This window comes from Melitaea cinxia, chromosome 2 (genome assembly GCF_905220565.1).
Source record: "Melitaea cinxia chromosome 2, ilMelCinx1.1, whole genome shotgun sequence".
Classification (NCBI taxonomy): domain Eukaryota; kingdom Metazoa; phylum Arthropoda; class Insecta; order Lepidoptera; family Nymphalidae; genus Melitaea; species Melitaea cinxia.
The window spans coordinates 19,420,608-19,448,011 of NC_059395.1; the positions used below are offsets into that span (position 1 = coordinate 19,420,608).

General features: G+C 34.1%; 1 protein-coding gene across 1 annotated transcript; it reads right to left on the reverse strand.

Annotated features, from left to right (window-relative positions):
- Positions 1–26,744, reverse strand: LOC123662496 (transcription factor LBX2-like). Its single transcript, XM_045597340.1, has 4 exons — positions 26,657–26,744; positions 1,447–1,983; positions 876–1,080; positions 1–148 (listed from the first exon to the last, which is right to left on the reverse strand). The coding sequence occupies exons 1-4, from the start codon at positions 26,742–26,744 to the stop codon at positions 1–3; spliced, it is 978 nt and encodes a 325-aa protein (XP_045453296.1).
- Between the last annotated feature and the right edge of the window lie 660 nt (positions 26,745–27,404).

Here is a 27,404-nt window from a genome sequence, read left to right on the forward strand (position 1 = left end):
TTACAAATGGCAGTGCATATACGCGGGGTATGGGGGTAGGAGCGCGCAGGCGAGAGGCAGCGCATGCGCAGACAGTTCTCTTTCACCGGTCGCTGCCTGAGCGCGGAGCTGTTCCAGACGTAGCTGATTTTGACGTTTCCATTTTGTTCTATACAGAAAAATTACAATCAGTCGCAAAAATATTTAATATTCTTGATTAAGTGTGACATAAATATAGAATTTTTTATTTAATACGGCTTTAAAAAAAAAGCTTGTTTTAAATATTTATCATGACTAAATAAGTAAAAATTATTTTGTGAACGTTTTAAAAAAATTATAAAAACGCCTTATTCCTTGTTTTCTTACTTTTACTTTAATAATAATAATAATAATATACTTTATTGCACATTTAAATAAAGAACAAAATTAAAATTACAAGCAATTATAGTAACAAATTGTACAACCAGGCGATCTTATTGCTAAAAAGCAATCTCTTCCAGACAACCTGATAATGAAAGGGATATTGCTTTTCAGATGGGCAGGTGGTATACAGATTTAAATAAGTAAAAGAAAAAAAAAATAGAATATATAACAATTATATATGCATATACATTATACACATACGTACGCAATAAAAAATAAATAAATAAAAACATTTACATACACACTAATATATAAATACAGTAATCGTATAATATATAGATTCATGGTAAATTTAATGATCTTTTATCAATTGAATGTAATGAGTTTAAATTAATTATAGACTTTACTTTCTTAAAATAAAATATTGAATATGAACGTTGCGAAAGATTAACAGGTGATTATTAGGAAATCTATTTAAGACATAATCATACAATTTCATTTCGTTTCAAGACATCACTATGTCTTAAACTTACCTCCTATTTTGATACCAAGTCTTGACTTGAGTTTCGCTTAAGTTAAGCGCATCGGCCACATCTCCGCGATCAGCAACACTCAGGTACTTCTGACATCTGAACTTGCGCTCCAAGTACGCGAGTTGCGCGTGTGTGAACGCGGTGCGTCGGCGACGGGGTTTCCGACCTGAGTTAGGTGTACCCCCACTTCGGCCTGATTGGCGATCTAAAGAAAAATTACTTGCTTATTCCTTAGTTATCAATTATTTTTATTAACATAACTAATATTTCTTGCTTATACTAGTAGATTGAACATGTTATTTTTCTCCGTGTATGTATATATGTGTATAGCAATTCCTCTATTTTAAGAAAGAATATAAGAATATAATTTATAAACATAAAACAGCCATTAAGCCTACTATATCAACTTAAAACTTTCGGAACTTATTGTTATAATAAATATTATTGTAACGTAACAATCGATAATTGATTAAAATTTGTTAGTATAAATTATAAAAAACGTATAAATCTTTCATTGTGCAATATAAGTAACAATCGTAAAATAGAATATTTTTTTTTTATAATAAATTACCAGAAGAATCCTGCCCGTCTCTTTGCGAGCTGCCCGCCATCACGGACGCAGCGAACCCGGCCAACAATTGCGACTGGAAAGTATTCTTCGTTAGATCCATAGACCTGCCATAAATACTTTCAGATATAGAGCCCGCTACTTCAAACGCACTTTCACCATCCTTCGCTCCTTCCCTGTCTGGCCTATAAAGCTGGAATAGGGAACCTTCATAAAGCTTCACTGACTCTTCTGGACGTTCATAGTCGTGCTCGTCTTCTTTAAATGGGGAAGAATATTCTGAATTTGGTATTCGATTGGGATTATATTCTATTGGAGTTGATCGTTCGTTTTCCGATTCGGTTCTTTTTTGACAGTCCGCCTTCCTCTCGTATCCTTCAGATTCGTTTCCATATGTAACCTGAATCTTTTTAGGAGTCGATGTCTCTGAACGGTTGTCCCCTACAGATATGTCATCATCGATGTCCGAATCTTCAGGATTATGTGTTATCGCCGAATCGCATCTATTGTTCGAATTATCTTCAACTTCTTGTAATGTACCTGAACCAAAAAATAAACATATTTAAATGTTAAAAATAAATACGTATAACCGTTACTAAAATAGATTATTTGTATAATTACAAGAAAAAAAAAGATTACCACACAAATACCACAAACCAAAGACAACAAACGCTAAGCATCGCTCGAAACTAAGACTTGACACTTTCTCGCACACAAACGGAAGGTGCACAAAAGCGGGATCACATAAAGACGTCAGTTTTAAAAAAGGAACGGCCATAGAGACGAGTTTCTGCTCTAATTAATGCCTCGGGGCGTTCCGTTTCGCTCTCGAGCAATTGAATACGTTTTTGAATGGTGTGTTTTAGCGCGCGCGGGAATCTTGTCTATGCCTGCGTTTGTGTCTTTTAATTTGCATGAAAATGGTGGAGAGTGGGCATTCACCATTCACAGCGGGTCGCTTTTCATGGTTCCACGGCTAAACATTCGTACGGTTCGCGTAATGGCGTAGCGGTTGCCGATTACTCGTTATTTTGCAGGAGGTGAAGAGGTCGGAATTTGAGTGTTTCTCTCGTTATAATTTCTGCATAAATATGTTTTAGCGAGCGATCCTCCGCCGGGGGACGTCGAGAACATCTTAACGTTTTCGCATGAATTTCTCCAACCAAAACATCGTTACGGTCCTTTATCATTTTGCTTTTATAGCGCTCGTTGGGAAAACTACAGAAGCGAAAACAGACAAAACTTCTTTAATTAATAATCTGTTCAGTGTTCGGTAACTTTAAATCTGCTGTATTTTATATTCAACGATCTTACTTTTTAATATTTTATTTCTATTTGGACCAATTTGCTGTATTTGTGTAAGTTTGTTTTAATGGAACAATAAAACGTAACATTCATTCGCCATGATTAGATATAGATATAGATTAGATATAGATTAGAATAAACATTATTTATTATCCAATAGCTAAACTAAATAGGTATGTAGATAATAGATATAATATATAATAGATATATATAATAAATGTAGATAATAGAATAAAAAAGTGGCATCTCTTTATTAAAAAAAACATATATATATATATATATATATATATATATATATATATATTAGATTGACTTTCATTTAAGTTAATGTCTTTTATTTCAATTCTTCCACGCCAACGTCATTTATATAATGTTTTATTACTTTTTGCATAAAAAATAACATTGAGAGACAGTTGATAAAAATATTCCTAAAATAAATAATTTATATTAAAATTTTATTGAAGCTACTCGCAATTTTGCCAATAATTCGTAATCAAGCAATTTAAAAATAAATGTTTATTTAAAGAAAGGGTCAAGTCTGCTGCCATTTTCGTTTTAAATCAAAAGGGCGTAGAATGAGCGATACATTTGCAATTCGGATCGCGACGGGGTTCCCGGCATTATTCCCGGTCACATTTCGCTATTAGGAAAACATTATTTATACCTTGCTCAATAATTATTGTGGATAAATTAAAAATATCATTGAGAACATTTTATAACCATTAAGGAATATAAAAATTTGCAAGAGAAATGTACATATATAATGTCCAGTACCTGGGTGACCGAGCTTAGCTCGGTATTTTTAACCGACTTTAAAAAAAGAAGGAGGTTACTCAATTCGACCGTATATATATATTTTTTTATGTATGTTCGGGGATAACTCCGTCGTTTATGAACCGATTTTGATATTTCTTTTTTGTTGGAAAGGAGATAGCCCTAGTTTGGTACCATGATAAGGAAACCAGGATCTGACGATTGGATATCAGAGAAATCGAGGGAAACTCTCGAAACTTCGCATAGCTTTTTACTGGGTGTACCCATTTTAATGATTTTTAATTTAAACGAAAGCCGATGTTTATCATGTGGTCACATTTAAATTCGAGATGTGATTACAACTTTTGGAGTAATCTTTGATAATGCGTATACATACATATGACAAATAAAAAAAAAACAAATATAAAAAATCAAAAATAAATAATAATTAAAAAATAATAAAGATAAAATATGACGCCGCGTTGGCGCAACGGTTACAGCCATGGATTGTACCTGTTGCGCTGGCAGTTGCGGGTTCGATCCCCGCACATGACAAACAATTGTATTGGCCATACAGGTGTTTGTCGTGGTCTGGGTGTTTTTGCAGTCCTTGTGGGTCCCCACCGTTCCTCGGAGAGCACGTTAAGCCGTCGGTCCCGGTTGTTGTTATCATGTACACCTGATAGAGTAGCCCCAGTAGTGGGATATTACAGGCTGAAGCGTATGGAAAATATTTTTCCATTTTACCGATATAATAATAAAAAATAAGAACTAGCTATTTGAATAAAAAATAACGAGTGCAATTAGAAAAAAAAAAAGAAAAAACAATAATCGATCCAAAAATTTGAGAATTTGAACCGTGGTTTTTACGGTCGATCGCAACCGGCCGATTTCCCACCTGAGCTATTACAACTTAATTGACAAGTGAGAAATTTACCTTCGTATTCTAACGATATTGTAACCATTTTTTCACTGTCTAAAAACTGGGATAAAACAACATTTACTAAAAATGAAACCTAGCTAGATTAATTTATCTCCCCCGAAATCCCCTGCATAATAATTTCATGAAAATCGTTGGAGCCGTTTCCGAGATTCAGATTCTATATATATATACAAACAAACAAACAGACAAAAATTCTAAAAACTATATTTTTGGCTTCGGTATCGATTGTAGAGTAAGTATTATTTAAAAAAAATATTCAATGTACAGTTTTGACTTTCCTACCATTTTATTATATGTGTAGATTAGTGTACCTCGCTATCCACACCACTTTGATGATTTTAACCGCTGTTTTCTTTTTTTCTCAACGATATCTCCATAATACCAAGTGTAAACCTTAGGAAAACCGGTCATTTTTTAGTTTCTAGTAAACAGTCATATGGCCAATCCGTGTGGCGGAGTTGCATACATAAGTACATTTTTTTTTATTAAGCTTTTACTCTCAAAACTGTGTATGCTAAGTATTTAACATATTAGTATAAGTATCAAGATTCACGTTCACATTACGAGTGCCGAACGTCGATAGATCGCCGCGGGGGCTTCGCTAATTTGTCGCACGATTTCAAACCATCCCTTAGTTGGGGTCTTGAGTGCGATCGGTTGTCTAACAAGCAATAGCTTTGTTTAACTTGGTAGTGATTGTTATCCTTTGTAAGCGAATGGGGTTATTATGTATTGAATAATAATTGTTTTTTTACTATACTATAATGGTACTTGACTTTTTAGTATGAATTACTTAGAGCCTGTTTCACCAATTATAGATAAATGTTATCCTACAAAGAAGTTACGATAGAACTTTAACAGCAGAAGGAAAAACGCGTAGTTATACTTACTACTTCTACTCGTTTTTTTTTTCATTCAAGTTACGTGACATTGACAAAAAAGGGTTTTTTTTTTATTAATTACACATCATCTACGAGTTTGTGATTGCTCGTGCTTTTTTTATAGATCATGCAAACATTTGCTTATCCACGAGCGTTTTTAAAAAGGATTAAAAAGGCATTTCGAGCCGGTGATAGCTTCTCATTCTCTAATATGTTTTTATCGTTTTGTCGTTTTGTGTTGTAAAGCTCGAATCAAAAAACAACAAAATACTAAACTGAAGCTATAAAAAATTCTCAAATTTGCCGCCATTACGCTCGTAAATTTTTACCGCCTCTAGTGTTACATTTTTAAGACTAATTTTCTAGGTGTATATTTTTGTAGTAACCCTAACCCTGGCATAGTGGCGCTAGTAGTCGCCTAAACACCGACGGTTGGCAAGTTCGATTCCTGCTCGAGATGAATATTTGTATTTGTATAAATATTTCGTTCAGGTTTAGTTGTCTGTCCTCGTGTGTGCTCCCTACTGTAGTTCGGAGAGCACGTTAAACTGTCGGTCCCGGCTATTATCATAAATACCTGATAGCAATCGTTGGCGTGCCAGGCGAGGCATATGCTCAGCAGTGGGATATTACAAGCTGAGTAGTGATCGTTTATCATTCCTTTAAAAAAAATTAGACCATATTGGCCGCCCCCTAAAATTTACCACCCTAAACTCCAGCCTGGTAAATCCGCCACTGGTAGTTATTTATTATGTTTGTTTTATAATAAACCTATGTGTATCTTATGGATTGTGAATGTCAAACGACATTTTGACGACGACTACACTGATCAACCCTTTCTTGTATTCTCCGTTCTACGTGAACGCGAACTGACGTAAACATCCGTGCAGTATTGACAACGTTGAAAGCTATTAAAATAAATGAAAAAATTAAAAATTACAATTTCTGCTCCATTTATTATCATGTAATCAATGCGTATACCCTACAAGTATATCGGTTAGTAATAGGTAGTTATTGTTACTATTTCTAAACTAATATAATAAACTAGCTTCTGCCCGCGACTTTATCCACGTGGAATAGGAACAATTCTGTTATAGATGATTTTTGCAAAACTTTTACTGTTTACGCAGGGCACACAGCGGAAGCTCTCAAAAGGAAAAAAACTGATTTTGATACATTCTTCATTGGCGCTCCGCTCCTATTAGTCATAGCATTATGATATAGCCTAGAGCCTTCCTCGATAAATGGGCTGTCTAACACTGAAAGAATTTTTCAGATCGGACCAGTAGTTGCTGAGATTAGTGTGCTTAAACAAACAAACAAACTCTTCAGCTTTATAGTATTAGTATAGATAGAGAAGTTTTGTTTGTAAATAAACGGAAATTCAAATAAGCCATGACTGGTGGCTATAGAAGCTACGCACTAACTGTAAATAACACTATTAAAATGCTTGCAATTACTTTTTCTTTATTATATTTCAAATACAAGTCTCATGTATATATTTTTTTTGTTTAAAGACTAGCAGTCAATGATGATAAACTACATTTGCGTGAATCAAACGCAATACAAACACACACAACTCTACTCTACCCTACAAAAACACAATAATATAAATTAACATAAATAAAGACAAAATCTGTGCGTATAATTAAAATATATATCTTTTATTTTAAATCAATGAAACAATAAAATTTACTAAATTGCAACTAATCAAGCGAAGAAAAAAAAACAAAAGTCTCGGTCAGAGTCAATAGAGCCGACTTTTGTAATAGACAATTAATCGACAGCACAGTGAATGGGCACGCGCGTGCGTCGACTCGGAGCGCTTTCGGCGCGTGTGTGGCGCGTGCCCGGCTGAGAGGCGACACGCTGCTCTCGAGAGCATATGCATCATATAGTAATTACTAATGTTAACTATTATTTAGATTACTTTAAATAATCATTGGATTTAAGCGATGTACATCGCTTTTATGTTGAAAGAAGATTTTTTTTTGTTTGGATCATAATTGTTTATTTTATTTATTTTTAACTGACTTCAAAAAGGAGGAGGTTACTCAATTCGACCGTATATATATATATATATATATATATAAATTAATATTTTTTTATATTATATACTTTATTGCACTTAAGAATAGAATATACAGAAAATTACATATATAGTTGATGGCAAAGGTGGACTTATCCCTAGAAGAGATCTCTTCCAGTCAACCAATGGTCATGAGAGAGAGTGTCATATAGCGGGGGACACAGTGCAAGAAATAACAATATTGAGAAAATAGTTGAATAACTGTAATGTGTTACAAACTTATAAGTATAAATACATACACACGGACATATCATACATATATATACATACCTTACATTTATACATACATACATATACATATATATATACATACACACATATATACATACACACATAAATACATACAAATACATAACATAATAGAAAGGTAATTATATACTTATGATTGTAAATTGACTTGAGAAATAAAGTGCTCCTTTAATTTTCGTTTGAAGGAGACAAGGGAAGGACTTTTTTGGATACTTTCTGGGAGTTTGTTCCACAGTATAGAGGCGCGTACCGTAAATGAATTAAGTTTGAATTTTGTTTGGTACATCCAGCTTTGTTGTAATGCCAGGGCGCCTGGAACGATTAGGAGAGGGTAGGAAGTGAAAACGGGATCGAAGATAAGAAGGAGAGTTTGGTTTTAATGTATGTTCGGGGATAACTTCGTCGTTTATGAATCGATTTTGATAATTCTTTTTTTGTTGGAAAAGAGATATTCCAAGTATGGTATACTGATAAGAAAACCAGGATCTGACGATGGAATTCCAGAGAAATCCAGGGAATCCCTCGAAAATCGTAGTGACGACTAAAGCATTTGTTAATTTTTTTCGTCTACTTACGTTGTATTACTTGTCGATGTAATTGAAGTCAGTTTTTGTTTTTTCGTTTGCGAGCAAACACAATTATCTATAAACAATATATTATATATATATATTAACATATTTTATATATTATTTATATTAACATATTTTATATATATTATATATATTAACATATATTAACTATATATATATATATATATATATATATATATATATATATATATACTTAATTATATTATAATTTATATATAGAATCTGAATCTCGGAAACAGCTCCATTTACATTCGATCCAGAACGATTTTCATGAAATGTAGTATGCAGGGGATTTCGGGGAAGATAAATAAATCTAGCTAGGATTCATTTTTAGAAAATGTCGTTTTATCCCAGTTTTTAGGCAATGAAAAGATTGGTTACAATATCGTTAGAATACGAAGGTAAATTTCGCACTTGTCAATAAAGTTGTAATAGCTCAGGTGGGAAATCGGTCACCAACCCGCCTGCCCAGCGTGGTGACTATGGGCAAAACACATGAGTTCACGTTGTTTTTGGCGTGAACTTGTGGAGGTCTATGTCCAGCAGTGGACTGTATAGACTGTAATGATTACATCAGAACTTTTGACTGGGTGGAGCGATTTCGACAAATTTTCTTTTAATCGAAAGGTGGTGTGTGCCAATTGGTCCCATTTAAATTTATTTGAGATCTAACAACTACTTTTCGAGCTATATCTAATAATGCGTTTTTACTTGACGCTTTTTCGTCGACCTACGTTGTATTATACCGCATAACTTTCTACTGGATGTACCGATTTTAATAATTCTTTTTTTGTTGGAAAGGAGATATCCCAAGTTTAGTACCATGATGGGATCCCAGATCTGATGATGGGATCCCAGAGAAATTGATGGAAATTCTTGAAAATCCGCAATAACTTTTTACTGGGTGTACCGATTTTGATAATTCTTTTTTTGTTGGAAAAAAGATATCCTTAGTTTAGTACCATGATAAAGAAACCAGGATCTAATGATGGGATCCCAGAGAAATCGAGGGAACTTCTTGAAAATCCGCAATAACTTTTTACTGGGTGTACCGATTTTAATAATTTTTAATTTAATCGAAAGCTGATGTTTGTCATGTGGTCACATTTTCGCTCTGGCGGGTACATCGTTCCATAGCTTAATTGGCTAGAGCGCCGACACGGTCAGTCGGAGACGCGGGTTCGCATCCCGCTGGAGCGGTCAATTTTTGATATGATATTCAAAAATGTGGTCACATATAAATTTTATTGAGATCTGATAACTACTTTTTGAGTAATCTTTGATAACGCGCAGTTACTTGACTATGTTTTCGTCGATCTACGTTATTATTACTCGTCGACGTAATTGAAGTCGGTTTTTTTTTCGTTTGCGAGCAAACACAATTATTTATTATTGTCTGTAAAAAAATATTATTCATATTTTATAAATATGTAATTCGTATTTAAATATTGTGATTTCCAAAAAATACGATTTACTAAAAATACGGGGCTAAGCTCGGTCACCCAGGTACATACTAATACATATAAATAAAGTTGTAGTATCTGTCTGTCATTTCAAAATAACTGTGTTTTTTCAAGGGCGTATAGCTATTTACATGATACCACAACACAAATAAACGATTTTAAAATTTTTGTCAGTCTGTCTTTCTGTTTGTTCGCGCTAATTTTCGAAAGGGGTGAACCGATTTTTACGGGACTTTCACTGGAAGATAGAGAAGGTTGTGCATATAGGCTACTAATTATCTCGGAGTTCGCGTGAAACAGACATGTGAAAAAAACACACGCGTCAAAAATCGCGTTTACCGTGCGCGAGTACCTACCGCCCAGATAAATATAAACAAATAACATTTTTCTATTAAATACGACAATTTTTTCGCGCAAACACAATTAAAATCCTAAAAGGCTTAAATTATAAAACAAATAAAACATAAAATGTATGAATGGTAAAAAAATTAATATACTACAATCCTCATACCAATAAATTACTTTGTTTTGTCAACTCTTTATAGTTATTTTGTATTTACATAATAAATCTAAAACGTTTTTAAATGTTTATCTATTGTCTGTGCACATGTCTGTGAAAAGGCTGAAATTAGATAAAGGAGGTCACACAGCAATATACTCGTATATATACCTTTTATCCTATAATCTAAATGGGTCAGGATCACGCCGTTAAAAAAATAATGACACTATCCAACTAGAATTTCCTATGCAAAGGAAGTCGCGGGTACAGCTAGTCTATAATATAACGTATAATATGTCAAAAATACATTCACAACCAAGGGGCAACACTTAACTACAGACTCACACGCTAATTCTATTAGATGTCACTTCAAGAAGACCTAAAACAATTTAACTCCGCTAACAAAACAAAAAATATACAAGATAAAAATATACAAGACAAAATGGCAAAACATCCGTATGATTTTTCTAGAACGCCTACTAATTTTTTTTTTCTTAGACATACATACCTATTTACAATTCACAACTTAAGAACTAAATATTTACAGATAGTTTTGGTACAAATCATTTTTTTTGCTTGAGCCTGTAATATCCCACTACTGGGCCTCTTTCCCCATGTAGGAGAAGGATCAGAGCTTAATCCACCACGCTGCTCCAATGTGGGTTGGCGGATATATTCCCAACTATGAGTGATGATCGCTATCAGGTGTACATGATAACAACCGGGACCGACGGCTCAACGTGCTCTCCGAGGCACGGTGGGGAGACCCACAAGGACTGCACAAACACCAAGACAACGGCAAACACCGTACGGCCAATACAGATGTTTGTCATGTGCGGGGATCGAACCCGCAACCACCAACCAACAGGTACAATCCACGGCTGTGACCGTTGTGCCAACGCGGCGTCATATCATGTCCGCGTAGAATTGTGCCAAAAAAGCTGGCAGCATTTCCCCGTTGAATCGCTATACCGATTCTCTGGACAATAAATGCACCAGCCTTCTTGTCACCAGTGGAGGCAATGAGGCGAGGAGTTATCTCGTTTAAAGAAAATTTTAGCACTGCTACTCCAAGGTCCAAGTCTTTCGACTGCAAATGGCACAAAGATGTAATTTGGAATTAGTGACGATATTCAAAATTACCTCTGGGCGTTCATACTCACCTTCTTCACAGGGATCGTGTTTGGGACCTATCCTGTTCAATATTTTTATTAATGACCTTGTCTCCCATATTCTACTCAGTACTTATACATAAATCACTTGAAAATTACTCTTGTAATGACTTAAATAATGATGATGATCCCCTCGTAAATAATCCCTAAACGAATGCGATACGAAATCTATAGGACAGACATTCGTGGTTGTTGACTTTAACGCTTAATTTATTTAGATCAAAATTTGTATTGAGTTTAAAAAAACTTAAATCGCAAGAGCATCAGAAACATATCAAACTTATTTAGGCGACAATATATACTTGCTGTGTGGTTACGGCAGTAAGAATATAGCCACGCCCTCTCTTCCCGTGGGTATCGTTAGAGGTGACTAATGGGTAACACATTTCACTACCACCTTGAAATTTAAAAAGCCGACCGATGGCGGGATAATTAATCCTTCTTAATGTACAAATGTCCATAACGTTCATTATAACGCAGTCAGTACGATGCATCACCTTAACCAACAGCTAAGAAGTTTCCGATAGTAAAATAGGAAAGTATAAACATATAACCTCAAGATATTTATTTATTGGTGGTACGAACAATAAAATTTCTATAAAATAATAATAAACTTCAAATCTTCAAATTTTATAAAAGTTGCAATCTTAATCTCATGGAACAATTTCCTTAGTATCTTCTACATCTAAGTGCTATTAGTGGTATCATCACATCTTGGTAGAATTGGTAATCATTAATCCCAATGAATTAATGTTACTACTTCGTTTTTAATTTACCCTACCGAATTCACATTTGAATTTATTCCACGATAAATGATCCACCAACCCAATTTAAAAGAAACTTAAAAACTTCATTAAAACTTACTTTTATATTAATGTAGAGTAACAAATTATTAACACACACATATATACAATCGTATCCGCGTAACATGATGCCGAGAATGCTATTTTGTTTTATTTCTCATTAATAATTACATCATTATTATTGAAGTAATGATTGAACTTCGGCGACTCTTTTTTCCTCTATTTTAAGAATTAACAACATTACATTCTTTTGTAACTCAAAATATTTGCAAAAATATTATAAATTGCAAACTGCAAGTGGTCACGAAACTCACGTAGGTACTTGTTAGTGGCGAGTTACTGCTCTTAAAAGAAATAAGGGTCCGGACACTTGTCTAGGTCTCGATACATAAATCACGAGAACATATTCAATACTAATATTCTTGCTCTTTAGCTTCCTAGTCAGTGGAAAATAATTGGACTTCTCTGCAAGTTATTATAAGAATATTCATTATTTAGGTAAGGTTCGGTAATTCTGAGCTTCACTAAGTTAGTTTTTTTTTTTATGTCACTAGGTCGGCAAACAAGCGTATGGCTCACCTGATGGTAAGCGATTACCGTAGCTTGTAGACACCTGCAACACCAGAAGCATCGCAAGCGCGTTGCCGACCCAATCCCCAAACCCCGCATGAGAGAGTAATCCAAAGTTGGTAGAAACGATTAAACTGTACATGAGATTTCATAGCAAAGTTCATAGGTCATAATAGGTCATAATAATTTAACAAAAAAATCTATCGTCACACTTTACAGTGCTATTAAACAATTTCCTAAATTAAAAGTGTCCAAAAGTAGCAGGAATTTATGCATAATTTATTCACTTGGAAATTTTGTAAATAAAAGTATTACATTATCTATTGGAAGAATTGGTTATTGGAAACGAGATTTATGCTACCTTCACACATAGTTTATAATGCTGACATCAAACGACGAATGTTGTTGTTTAGCGGAAATAGCAATAGACGAGCTCGAAGAGCTCAACAAAATTCGGGATGAATTTATTAGCTGGTACTGGAAATCGGGCTGATGTTACCTCTACACATGATGTAGCTGTAACGTCACCTTCTTAAAAACCTGCTATTAATGTAAAATGCCAATCGAATCATTAAATAATATTATTTAACGCTTAAATAAGATTTCCAAATCTTTTTCAACGTTTCTTCAGGTTCTGTACGCAAACACGTAATCTGTGTATCTACTATCAGCAATTTGTTACTATCAAGTTTCATTTTTAAATTTCAAAAATCGTTCATTCATTTTAAGTTAAGACAAATCGTTAAGTGTCTTGGTGAGCACTAAATTTGAAAGCGACTGAACCAATTAGTTTTTTTTTAAGTTATAAAATACGTAGAGTACCTAAGATTAAAGTTTTTACAGTCATCATCATCATCATTTCAGCCTATCACATTCCACTGTTGGACATAAGCCTCCACAAGCTCACGCGAAATATGGCGTAAACTCATGTGTTTTGCCCATAGTTACCACGCTGGGCAGGTGGGTTGGTGACCGCAGGACTGGCTTTGTCCACCAAAGACTCTGCTGTCCATCTTCGGCCTGTGTATTTCAATATCAGCAATTGGGTGGTAATCCCGCCATCGGTCGGCTTTTTAAGTTCCAAGGTGGTAGCGGAACTGTGTTATCCCTTAGTCGCCTCTTACGACACCCACGGGAAGAGAGGGGGAAGAGGGAGGTGTTTATAGTATTAAGGATTAATTAGGGCCGCTCCTCTTTGTAATTTTAACTACGTTCATATTTACACAAACACATATTACAAATTTGAAGTATCGTTTTATCATTGTATTTTGCAAATGATCGTGACATTCATTAATTTTTCTAGTTGTATTTGTGTTATAAGAATTGTTTTATGGGTCAATTGTAACCTGAAATAAAGATATTATTGTTATTATTATATTTGTTATAAAGACGCTATAATAATAAATAAATTAACAAAAATCATTTTAGAATTTAACAATTCAAAAGAAACTAATCCTCTTTTAGAATAGTGGTCATTTAGTAATATGGTATCTTGGTTGTTTGACACGAGTAAATAAACTCATCAGAAGTGGCTAAATTAACCTTCAATTTAAAATTAATAACTAATTACTAAATTAACCTTTAATTTAAATTTAAGTCTTCTAATGTTTACGCGAATTCCACTCCTTATAATCAAACAACTTTTTTGAATTTTATCGCGGTTTATTTAGTTTTTTAGATGCCCGACGCTTAGGATACTTTACAGTAACCATGGTAACGGGAGGGTCGTCCTCCCAAAAAAGTTGTTTCATTATAATTAAGTTAAACTATCTACATGTGAATAATTGTGTTTACTTCAAACGCAAAAAAAAAGCCAACTTCAATGACATGGAGCAGTAATACGAAGTAGGTCGACAAAAAAATAGTAAAGTCGAGTATCAGCTTTCGATTCAAACAAGAATCATCAAAGTCGGTATACTTAGTGAAAAGTAATGCGGTATAATACAACGTAGGTCGAAGGAAAAATAGTCAAGTAAATACGAATTATTAGCAATAACTGAAAAAGTACTTGTCAGATCTCAAATGAATTTAAATGGGTCCACATGAAATGAACCACCTTTCGATTTAAAAAAAAATCATTAAAATCGGTCTACCAAGTCAAAAGTTTTGAGATAACACACATAAAATACATACAGTCGAACATACAACATAGCTTACAATACATACATATATTATATGTATGTATTGTAAGCTATGCTATGTATTCGACTGTATGTATTTAATCTGTGTCATCTCATGTATTTTTTTGTACTATTTTATCAATGTAATATATTATATAACATTGATAAAATAGTACAAAAAAATACAATCGAATTGAGAATCTCCTCCCTTTTTTGAAGTTAGTTAAAAAAAGTTAATAGATAACAAATAAACAAAACTGTTAATTTACTGTCTATTGGTATTTAAATATTGACCTAACTTCACACATCAACGGGCTCTACAATAAAACCTTAAACTCCACTAAATTTATAGATCTACATATAAATTAAATTGACGTGTCTGTCTGTGATTTCAAAGTACCTAACTGTGTTTATTTAAGTACATATAAGTATTTCCACAATACTAAAATGCAAACAAACGATTTTAATTTTTTTTCTTTTGTCTGTCTCTCTCTCTATCTGTTTGTCCGGGAAAATTTTTGGAACGGCTGAACCGATTTTTAAACGGTTTTATTTAGCTCACCCCGTTTGTTTTATTTTTTTATTTTTTATTTATTATTTATTCTTGGGTCAAATTTAGTAATTCAAATTTCACCCTCTTCCTGTCAACCGATTAATCTGAAATTTTGTATACACTTTGGATTTTGGTGACAATACAATTATGTTTATTCATTATCATTATAAATTCAAGATGGCCGCCGCTACAAAATGGCGGATAATTTATGTTTTATTAATCCCATCAATATGGGTATCAAATGAAAGGGCTCAACAAGCAGAATACAATATACTATAAAAAATTGAAATCCAAGATGGCGGCCGCTACAAAATGGCGGATAACGTAGGTTTTATCAATCCCATCAACATGGGTATCAAATGAAAGGGCTCAACAAGCAGAATACAATATACTATAAAAAATTGAAATACAAGATGGCGGCCGCTACAAAATGGCGGATAACGTAGGTTTTATCGATCCCATCAATATGGGTATCAAATGAAAGTGCTCAACCAGTATAATCAATGTATTATATAAAATTAAAATCCAAGATGGCGGCCTCTACAAAATGGCGGATAACTTAGGTTTTATCAATCCCATCAACATGGGTATCAAATGAAAGGTCTCAACAAGTAGAATACAATTTACTATGCAAAATTGAAATCTAAGCTGGCCGCCGCTACCAAATGTCTGATAACAATTTTTTATCAATCCCACCAATATGGGTATCAAATAAAAGGGCTTGACAAGAAGAATACAGTGCACTATACAACCTCAATATTTAAGATGGGCCTTGCAATAATGAAGCACTAAATGAATTAAACAGAATGCGAAATAAAAACTAAAAACTAGAAAATAAAAATAGGTAAAAAAACTTTTTAAGTTAAACGGTTTTATGTTAAACATACATTGCAATGTTTAAGATAAATGTACTAAAAACCAAAAAATAATAAAATAGATACAGTCGTGGGAATTATAAACATATGCATAGACTAGACTAAAATAAAACCGTGGGGCACGTCAATTGTCTACAAATTATCGACTTAATGTGCGATAGAAGAATCGTTTAATTCGTCGTTAAAATAGGCAGTTGGCCCGCAGACGGTGAGGAAATTACTTACTATTTTCTTGCTCATGGAAATTGCAATAGTTATACACTCCATGTAAATAAAAGAGATGTTTCAACTAGTTTATCGTTGGACATTCACACTGCTGGCTGGCGAGGAATCGTTTCACTGCTCGTAGTTTGTCTTAAATCGACAAAACATATGATAAAAGTACTACTCGCTCACCACTATGAAACCCTAAAACTCGCTTATAATCGAGCTTGCTAGCTTGTTTCCACATTCTAGCCCTACTTATCACACGTCCATCGTTGTCGGTTGAACAACTGCCTAATTATAGTGTAACATTACAAAACAAACATTTTAATCAACGATTGTAGACAATTGACGTGCCCCACGGTTTTATTTTAGTCTAGTCTATGCATATGTTTATAATTCCCACGACTGTATCTATTTTATTATTTTTTGGTTTTTAGTACATTTATCTTAAACATTGCAATGTATGTTTAACATAAAACCGTTTAACTTAAAAAGTTTTTTTACCTATTTTTATTATGGAATATTCACTAGAAGATATAGGATGTTGTTGGGCAACATATAAGTTTTTTTTTTAATTTACGGAGGAAAAACCGCACGACGAGAACCTACCACCAAACTAGATATGAAATAGCCAACCGTTTTTGGAAATTTTTGCGAGAAAAGAATCTATACCTACTAATATTATAAAGCTGAAAAGTTTGTTTGTATGTTTAAGCGCACCTACTCAAGAACTACTGCTTAGAATCAGAATATTCTTTTTGAATTGGATAGCCCATTTACCGAGGAAGGCTTATATACTATTTCTTTAAGACTATTTTTTTTTCTCAAATTAACGCGAGTGTAATCGCGGGGCACAGCTAATCCAAAATAAAAACTCCTAAAACAAACAAGTAGTTCGGCTCCCCATCCTAATCTCAGCACATAAGTAACAGCCGTCATCTTAAAAGCCAAACATCATTCACTAATGAAGGGTCTCAGGCGATGATAATGCTTGTTGTTACTGAATTAAAAAGGGTCCTATGTTGTAACTTTGACATACGTGCTCAAGTGAGCGCCGCCCGCGCCTCTAATAAGCAGGTAATTTGCAAGTACGACAGCACTTAGTCCTTGCCATGTGGGTGAATACATTAGAACCTATTATAGACTCGTAGTTTTTAATTAGCTTAATGAATTTTTCATATAACTTGCAATCGTAAGAATGCCAACTAGCAGCTGTGTATGATAATCGGGTGAAGAGTGTCTCTCGGTAAGTTCTCATTAACCCTAAAGGCAAGGGCTCTAGTGTCTTATAAATTTTAGATTCATTGAATTAATTTATTATTTGGTTTCAATTGTAAAAAATGGTAATTTTCATTAATATAGTATTGCTCAAAGTAAAGTACTATAATAAACCTTACTAACAATTATGAATACTTGTAGCATTTTAATACACGAACTAAAAGGGGTAGTATACATATTTTATGTTCAATTTTGTATATAACTGATATTCATATAAAAAATCTATAATATATATAAACGTGAAAGGTCACTCATCACGAAATCTCCGAAACTATAACACCTATAAACTTGAAATTTGGCAGGTAGGATCCTTATAGGACGTAGACATCCGCTAAGAACGGATTTTACGAAACTCAACCCCTAAGGAGGTAAAATAGGGGTTGGAAGTTTGCATGAGAGTCCCATGTTTTTGAAGTAAGAGATTTGAAATTTAAAATGTATGCTCTATAGATGGTAACAAGGTGTCCAAATAATGTATCTTTAGAAATCAACTCCCTTTTAGGGTTAAAACGGGGGATGTTACGTTGACTCACTAATAACGAAATCTCCGAAACTATAATACTTACAAACTTGAAATTTAGCAAGTAGGCTCCTTATAGGGTTTAAACTACTGCTAAGAATGGATTTGACGAAACTCGACCCCTAAGGGGGTAAAACGGGGGTTGGAAGTTTGTATGAGAGTCCCATGTTTTTGACGTAAGAGACTTAAAATTTAAAATGTATGCTCTATAGATGGTAACAAGGTGTACAAATAATGTATCTTTAGAAATTAACTCCCTTTTGGGGTTAAAGCGGGGGATGATACGTTGACTCACTCATCATGAAATCTCCGAAACTATAATACTTACAAACTTGAAATTTAGCAGGTAGGCTCCTTATAGGGTGTAAACTACTGCTAAGAATGGATTTGATGAAACTCGACCCCTAAGGGGGTAAAACGGGGGTTGGAAGTTTGTATGAAAGTCCTATGTTTTTGAAGTAAGAGACTTGAAATTTAAAACGTATGCTCCTGTTTGGGGATAAAACGAGGGTTTGAAGTTTTTATGAAAGTCCTATATCCTTATGTAATAGTTATAGCCCTTATTAGACTTATAGACTTACACATCACGAGAACTCAAAAACCGCTAGATGGTCCATCCATCCAGGATGGACAAAAATGAAATTTGGCAGGGAGGTAGATTATAGTTAGTAGACGTCCACTTAGAACGGATTTTGCGATATCCACCGCTAAGAAGGTTTAATTGGGGTTGATAGTTTGTATGAAACATACAGCAGCTATAAGTTCGCCTGATAGGTTATTTATACTTAAGCCTGAAAATAAAACTAAAAATGTGGTGTATATAGAGGTTTTATAAAAATAATGATTAAATTATACTAAATTGTGCCTTTTAAAAAGTTACTCAGTGTGATAAGCATTTCAAGTGACTGAAATAAAAAAATAATTTGTGTTAAAAATCTTGATAGTAATGCATATCTTAATAACCACGCGGACGTAGTCGCGGTCAACAGTAAGTGTATTATAAAACAAAGTCCCCAAAAGCGTATGTGATCGATTTCCTCAAAATCTACTGAACTGATTTTCATGCGGTTTCACCAATGGAGAGAGGGCTTAAAGAGGAAGGTTTACGGAAAGGCTAAGCCGATTTTGATGAGAGCTTCACTGGAAGTTTGCCGGGAAAACTTTGTGATACACTGATTTCAACGCGGGCGAAGCCGCGGGCACAGCTAGTTTTGTATATAACTGATATTCATATAAAAAATTAAAATTCCTGTTACGTAGAAGTGATTATATCATTTTGACCCTAATTTAATGAGTACCGAAACATTCAACATTGTTTGAAATATTGTATTTGGAACGAGTTAAAAATACACAAGTAGCAATTAGGATTTATAAGAATTGACAAAAGTACATTAATATTACAAACATTACAAAACAGTATAAATAAATATAAATATATACCAACAGACGCGGTAGTCTGTTCCTAAAGTAAGCAACTTAAAGTAAATAAGTTCAAAAGTGGGTTAAAGAAATATAAAATCAGTGTATCATCATCAAAAAAAAAAAAAATTTAAATAAACTAAAAGAGACAGTACATATCCAACGCCTCAGCAAAGGCCTCGTCTTATTTAGATGAAGATCTTAATTCGCCTTGCAACTTCAATGTAATATAATACGGGTACCCTACGAATAGCAACGATCGTTATCAGGCTATAAATATCGACCAAGTTCTACGGCTTTACGTACATACTATCCGAGGTGTATTGTCATAAATACAAAAACATTTAGACCCCAAAACCTAATGTACAATTACATATACGAGGTTCGAGTGGGAACCGACTCAAAAAATTTCAGCGTAATAAAACTTACGCCCCACCATACTAATATAAGATTTTAAATTAACATGGTTATTTTTATATAAAATTATTATGATACCCATGTCTCATGAACAAGATATTCGTAGATAATGTCGAAATTTCGAACTTTTAATACCATAACGCTTTCAATTCATAATAGAAACATAATCATAATAATTGTGTTTGCATGCAAACGAAGAAATACCGACTTCAATTATATCGACAAGTAGGTAATACAACGTAGGTAGACGAAAAAATAATCAAGTAAATAGGCATTATCAAAGATTACTCCAAAATTTGTAATCAGATCTCGATGAAATTTAAATGTGACCACATGATAAACATTGGCTTTCGATTAAATTAAAAATTATTAAAATCGGTACACCCAGTAAAAAGTTATTGCGGATTTTCAAGAGTTTCCCTCGATTTCTCTGGGATCCCATCATCAGATCCTGGTTTCCTTATCATGGTACCAAACTAGGAATATCTCCTTTCAAACAAAAAAAGAATTACCAAAATCGGTTCATAAAGACGAAGTTATCCCCGAACATACATTATATATATATATATATATATATATATATATATATATATATATATATATATACGGTCGAATTAAGTAACCTTCTCCTTTTTTTGAATTCGTTTAAAAATAATATGTTAAGAGTTATTCTCAGTATTGATTGACATGATAAAACAAATTGCCAGAACTTAGAAGAACTTAGATTTATGTCCCGGATTGTTTTGTTTTTTTATATAACCTTTTGACAGCCACCACTCAAATAGGGGTTTACCTATAGGTAAGTGAGTTCCACCGCAAGTATGACATATTTATATTTGGTTCTCTCATTCTTCATGTTTCTATTGTCATTCTCTCGCTGTACAATTCCAACTATTAGTTATATCTATTACACTTTTGTAAACATATTAACATGAATTATAGTCATACGATCTGTAGTCAAGCGACAATAATTAATTGTGGAACATTATTATAAAATGAACAGAGTAAATCACGCTAATAAGATCAGAATGTTAGGCTTATTCTCATATAAAGCCGAAGAGGTTAATCCGCCACGCCACAAGAGGCAGATTTTTTTGTATCTAACAATCATAAGTAGGTCCTTTACGTACTCTCCGGAATACTGTTGGTAGTAAAACAAGGACAAATACCCAGACTCGAAGCAAATATTGGCAACGCAATGCAACATCAACATTGCCGTCTCTCTGCGTGCTTTGGACAAAATATGTTCTGTTGCGCACTTGCATACGGTAACAAATGGGAAACAACAAATCAGATAATGAAAAAAAAACTAAAACATTTCATAAAGCATGTATTAACGTCGTAGTTTTTTTTTTTCATTGTTATTTGAAAAATCGCGGATAATTCGCTCACGAATGCATTGATGCATTTGGATAACAATGCGTGGTACGATTTCAGATATCGCGATGTTCTGTTTTAATATCTGACCTATTTTATTGACGTCTATTATTTCATTGAAGGAGTATTCCGAAATATGATGCACTTTAAAATATTTGTCTTTACTAATTGCGCCATGCGACTCGCTCCGGAGATGCGATTGTACATTCTTCTGTTCAGACATAAACAATGTTTATAATGACGTATTGATTAAATTCATCTGTTTAAAACTTAATTTAGTTTTTATTTTTATTACTTAAGTTATAAACACAAGTTTAAGCTTGTACTATAGTTGTCGTAAAATCTAATTTATAAACTTGTAGAAGCGTTGAAGATAGTTCTATCCCATAATTTAATTAATATGGAATTTGCAATTCGCAAAATTGGAACAATGCGCTTTCGCTACTTTCGCTAGTTTGACTCTGATTTAGGTTTGCGAAACCTTAATTAGTACTATCACCTCCACCGTCGACATTGAAACCTCTTTAGGAAATCTGCACGTTTTGTAAGAAGTTCTGTAGCATATATTGACTAGTCTTCAATGGAGTCTTAATCTTAGGAGATTATTCTGCTCTGTTAAAGTCTAAGACTTTTTTATCTTCAACCTTATGAAAAGATGTATATCACCCAAGCTCTCAATGTATTTTCGAGATAAATCGAAACTCACATTCAACAAGTAAAAGTCACCTTCCTTGACACAGGCCTCTTCTCCTCTAAGAGAAAATTAAGGCTTAGTCGGTAAGTTAAAATAGAATTTTCCAAGGAAGAGTAATCTTCATCAGATCTTTATAATACCCGAAGCTGATTGAGAGAAGGAAAGTAGGAGAGGTTGATACCGTGAATCTGTCACAGTGGGTAGAGCTTATAAAAACGCTAGATAAGAAGATGCTCTAACTTGATATTTATATCACACTGAAATGGCAAACCTGTAATGAAAATTAGCATTTATTTGTCATTATTATAAACCAGAATGCATTTTTAATCTGTGAATCCATCTTTCTTTGCTGTTTATCTTTTTGCGAATGTTACTAAGGTATCAATGCAATAAATTATAAATTTTTAAGCAGCTTCAATTTGAAGAGAGAACAATATTTTAAATATGAACAGAATTTTTTGATAATAAAAACAAATTATTTTCACATTATTTAAATTCAAACGCCCGGTTTTGTTTTATCTGTAACAGGACGTCCAATGTTGTAGTACCTTGGCATATATAAGTTTTTAAACTTTCTTGGTTACCTATACTATAATTTATATGTAAACGAGGTCATTACCAATTTCATTGTTGAAGCAATAGCGGATAGCAATATAAGGTGTTATGAAAATCGTAGGAAACAATTGACGCGTGACAGTGACGCTGAGAGTGACGTATTACAGCGCTTTTAACCGTTTATTAAGATACGAGTATGTAGTAACAGTATACCAGTATTTACTGTTACAATACGAATAGCAAGCGTCAATTTATAATTAAATTTGAGAGTTTTATTTTATTTTATCTTATACTATTAAATGAGCAATTCTTGTATATATATATATATATATATATATATATATATAAAATCTAGCTAGGATTCATTTTTATAAAATGTCGTTTTATCCCAGTTTTTAGGCAATGAAAAAATGGTTACAATATCGTTAGAATACGAAGGTGAATTGCGCATTTGTCAATAAAGTTGTAATAGATCAGGGGAAATCGGCCGATCGCGATCGACCGAAAAGATTATGGTTCAAATCCTCATGTCTCCAAGATCAATTATCATTTTTTTATTTATTTTTCCAAATAGCACTTGTTATTTTTTATTTAAATAGTCAGTTCATATTTTTTATTATTATGTCGGTAAAATTAAAAAATATTGATCATATTTTATCAATATGTAATTCGTATTTAAATATGATTCCCAAAAAACACGATTTACTAAAATTACTGAGCTTAAGTTCGGTCACCCAGGTACTGTTATTAAATTAGTAACGACCTGTCCCGGCTTCGCACGGGTGCAAAAACTATCAGTGTTCCTCTACTATATTATGCATATATTATACATCCCTTAGTCGCCTTTTACGACACCCACGAGAAGAGACGGGGTGGCTATATTCTTTAATACCATAGCCACACAGCCTAAGTGGGTTTCGTAAGAGGAGACTAAGGGATAACACAGTTCCACTACGACCTTGGAAATTAAAAGCCGCCCGATGGTGGTATAACCATCCAACTGCTGATTTTGAAATACACAGGCCGAAGACGGGCAGCAGCGTCTTCGGTGTGACAAAGCCAGCCCTGCGGTCACCAACCCGCCTGCTCAGAGTGGTGACTATGAGCAACACACATGAGTTTACGTCATTTTTTTGATGCGAACTTGTGTAGGCCTATGTCCAACTGTGGACTGCAATAGGCTGAAATGATGATGACGATGATGATATTATACATATTTGCTACGTGTTAAAAAATTGTTCGTTGGGTTAGAGAGTCACCCACAACTCCTAACACGAGACACAAGAGAGAGAGTAAAAAAAAATCCTACAGAATCTTAATTTTTTTTTTTTCAAAACACACAAAATCACCTTACACTAAAGCAAAACTTAAACCTATAAGAACTACAATGACTCACCCACAATAAATTGCACTCAGATCTTAAGACGGCGAGAGAATCCAACCCAAAAAAAGAAAAGAGCAAAAAAGGCCGCAAACACTAGCCCTCAGGCTTATATACCCTAGCAAACCCCGCGCGTCGCGACACAACTACCCCCTAAGGTGAACCGCGACGTAATACAATACGAGGGTATTCCAAAATTAAATCAGTCGCCTAGAAAAAGTAAATAGCAACGCTAATGCATAACTGTGCTATTATACATCAGCAGGAACGAAACCAGGCGCTATTAAAAATATATGCTACATATTATATAAACCTTTCTCTGCAATCACTCTATTTACTAAAGCAAACCGCATGGAAATCCGTTGCGTAGGTAGTTTTAAAGATCTAATCATACAGACAGCGGGAAGCGACATTGCGAACGATTATTTTATACTATGTAGTGATAATTTGATTAATTTATTAGAACCTTTAAATTTCTAAATTTCACTGTAATCGTATTTAAGGTCTAAACTCCAGTCGCCTATTCGAGCTCACACATATATTTTTTTTACAGTCAACGGCCTCTACTAGGATTGACTCCTGTGTCGTGGGTCTGGAAACATTACATACTTAGTGCACAAACACAAACGCCCAGATCGCGGCAAACGTTTGTATGACATACACAAATATGTATCATGTGAATTGAAATGAAAGGAAATGAAAATACTTACTTCGCCATAGCATTACACACACTTAACGAACGCCAAAAACTTGTGTTGCCTCACTTGGGTTTAATGTGATTTTCCGTAGAAATTTTAGATGTGATTACGAAACCTGCGTGCTGGGAATGCCTGCTATTCCTATATGTACCATGATGTGCTCACGATTTAGCCTGTGCCATCCCACCGGTGGGTTACATTCTCCATGTAGATGGACGGACTATGTCCAATAATATCTCCATTTTATAGTATAAGTTAACGAATAGGAATTAAACATATTTGAATATCTATTATTATTTTTGAATATATATTTGAATAGGAAGTAATTATCTTCGAGTATATAACTGAAAAAGCTGTATGAGAATCTTACAATCGGTAAACGATTTAATCCAAAATAACACACAAAGTTAGGTACCTTTTTAAAAAAGTATCTTATATAAAAAGAATGGAACGCGCCATGCTTTGTCGTTTTTTTTTTTTTTACATAATAAAGCAAGTAAACGAGTGTACGGATCCATTGGATTTAGATGCAACTATAGAGGAGTTGGAGCTAACCGAAAACAAATACTTTTGAATATGTAACGATATCCGTTCCTATTCGATATCGATGGAAAACCATGCACCACACGCTCTCACACCAGAATATTCAAAATAAAAGAAAAGATTTCTTATTAATCTACGGTATAACGGACGCCGCGTTGGCGCAACGGTTAGTATATAAGCTACGGTAATCGCTTACCATCAGGTACGCTAGTTTGCCGACCTAGTAACATAAAAAAAATGTTAGGTCACAAATCTCATACATTTTTAATGCTACCTAGTGAATTACGAGATTGTAGATACCATGATATTATGAGTTTCTTGAGACTTTGCTTTAAAAAACTAATTGATACTAATTTTAACATTAAACAATTGGGCTCGGCAGACTTGCAACGGTCACAGCCATGGATTGTACCTGTTGCGCTGGCGGTTGCGGGTTCGATCCCCACACATGAGAAACATTTATATTGGCCATACAGGTGTTTGCCGTGGTCTGGGTGTTTGTGCAGTCCTCGTGGGTCTCCCCACCGTGCCTTGGAGAGCACGTTAAGCCGCCGGTCCCGGTTGTTATCATCTACACCTGATAGCGATTGTTACTCGTAGTAGGGACTATATCCGCCAACCCGCATTGGAGCAGCGTGGTGGATTAAGCTCTGATCCTTCTCCTACATGGGGAAAGACGCCTATGCCCAGTAGTGAGATATTACAGGCTGAAGCAATAACGGATATTAAGATCACAGAATTTTACTCTAGATACGGGTCCTTAAAATATCTTTCTTCGTCACTGTAAACCAGGTAAATTTTAGTTATGAAACGATATAAAAATGAAATGAAAAAATTAAAAATGAATTTAAAAAAATACCCAGTAAACGATTAAAGTCTGCAAGTTTAAAGGTTAAAAAATATATTATGTTAAACGCAAACGTTGCGTAACAATGTTAGGAGAAATTGAACCTGAAGTCGTCGATATCAATTGTAAGAAAGTAACTTTAACAAAATCAATGAAAATATCTTCAAAGTACATATGTATTTGAATAGAAATTACGTAGTATCTAAAAATGCTCTAAAAGAAAATTTAAAATCATAATTTATTTCAATAATATACATGATTTCCTAAACTGAATATATCGACGATGCGTTGGAGCAGCGGTCGTCACAGCTTTGGCCGTTGAGTGTAAAGCGTTTAAATATATCTACTTATCTATTTTATTTTTTATCCCCATAAAAAAAAGTAAAACAACATGCATACATACAAAATTTACCTGTAACCCCTACACCCGGCCTCAACACGTCGCCCAGCAGATCCTTGATGAGGAAAGACTTGTGGCTGTCCTGCATCCTCGATTCCATTTACTCCTCGGTTTGTGTCACATAGTGCTTACTTAACTAGGTTAACTTTCAATTAATATTAACTTTAATACTTTTTATTACGATAATCAAATAATATCTTAAAGTTCATAGAATCATAAAATTAACTTGTTAATAACTGTAATTTCCTATTTGCGATTAATGAATTACAAAATGCAATTTCAGAACGTATAATCGATCGATTCACAGTATGTCATTCAAAAAACGCGCAAATAATGACAGCTGCACTTTCGCGCGCATCCGATATGACTGTCAGCCATGTTCAAATCGCTCAAGCGGGAAAATCTTTTCATTTAGCAACGCCCTGCCCCTAACCGATGTTACATACATTTTCTTGCGGTTTTCACCCAAAACACCGCTTAAACGGGGTTTAAAACGCGTTTAGCATGCGCAGCTCCCACCGGGCGGGGTCTGAGTCTCCGCCTCCGAGCGCGGCACCAATGGCGGCCAAGCCACAAAGTTTTCCAGGCAAATGATTTGTATAGTACGCATTGAATCGAGGGTTTATCCCGTAGTTATTGAGTTTGTTTTTAAAAGACCGTTTTGAATGTAAATCGAAAAGTTAAGCGAGGTAAAGAGGCTGCCCGCGGATCCCCAATTAAATTGATAGTTGCGTGTCGAGTGGCGCGCTCGCTCGCAATG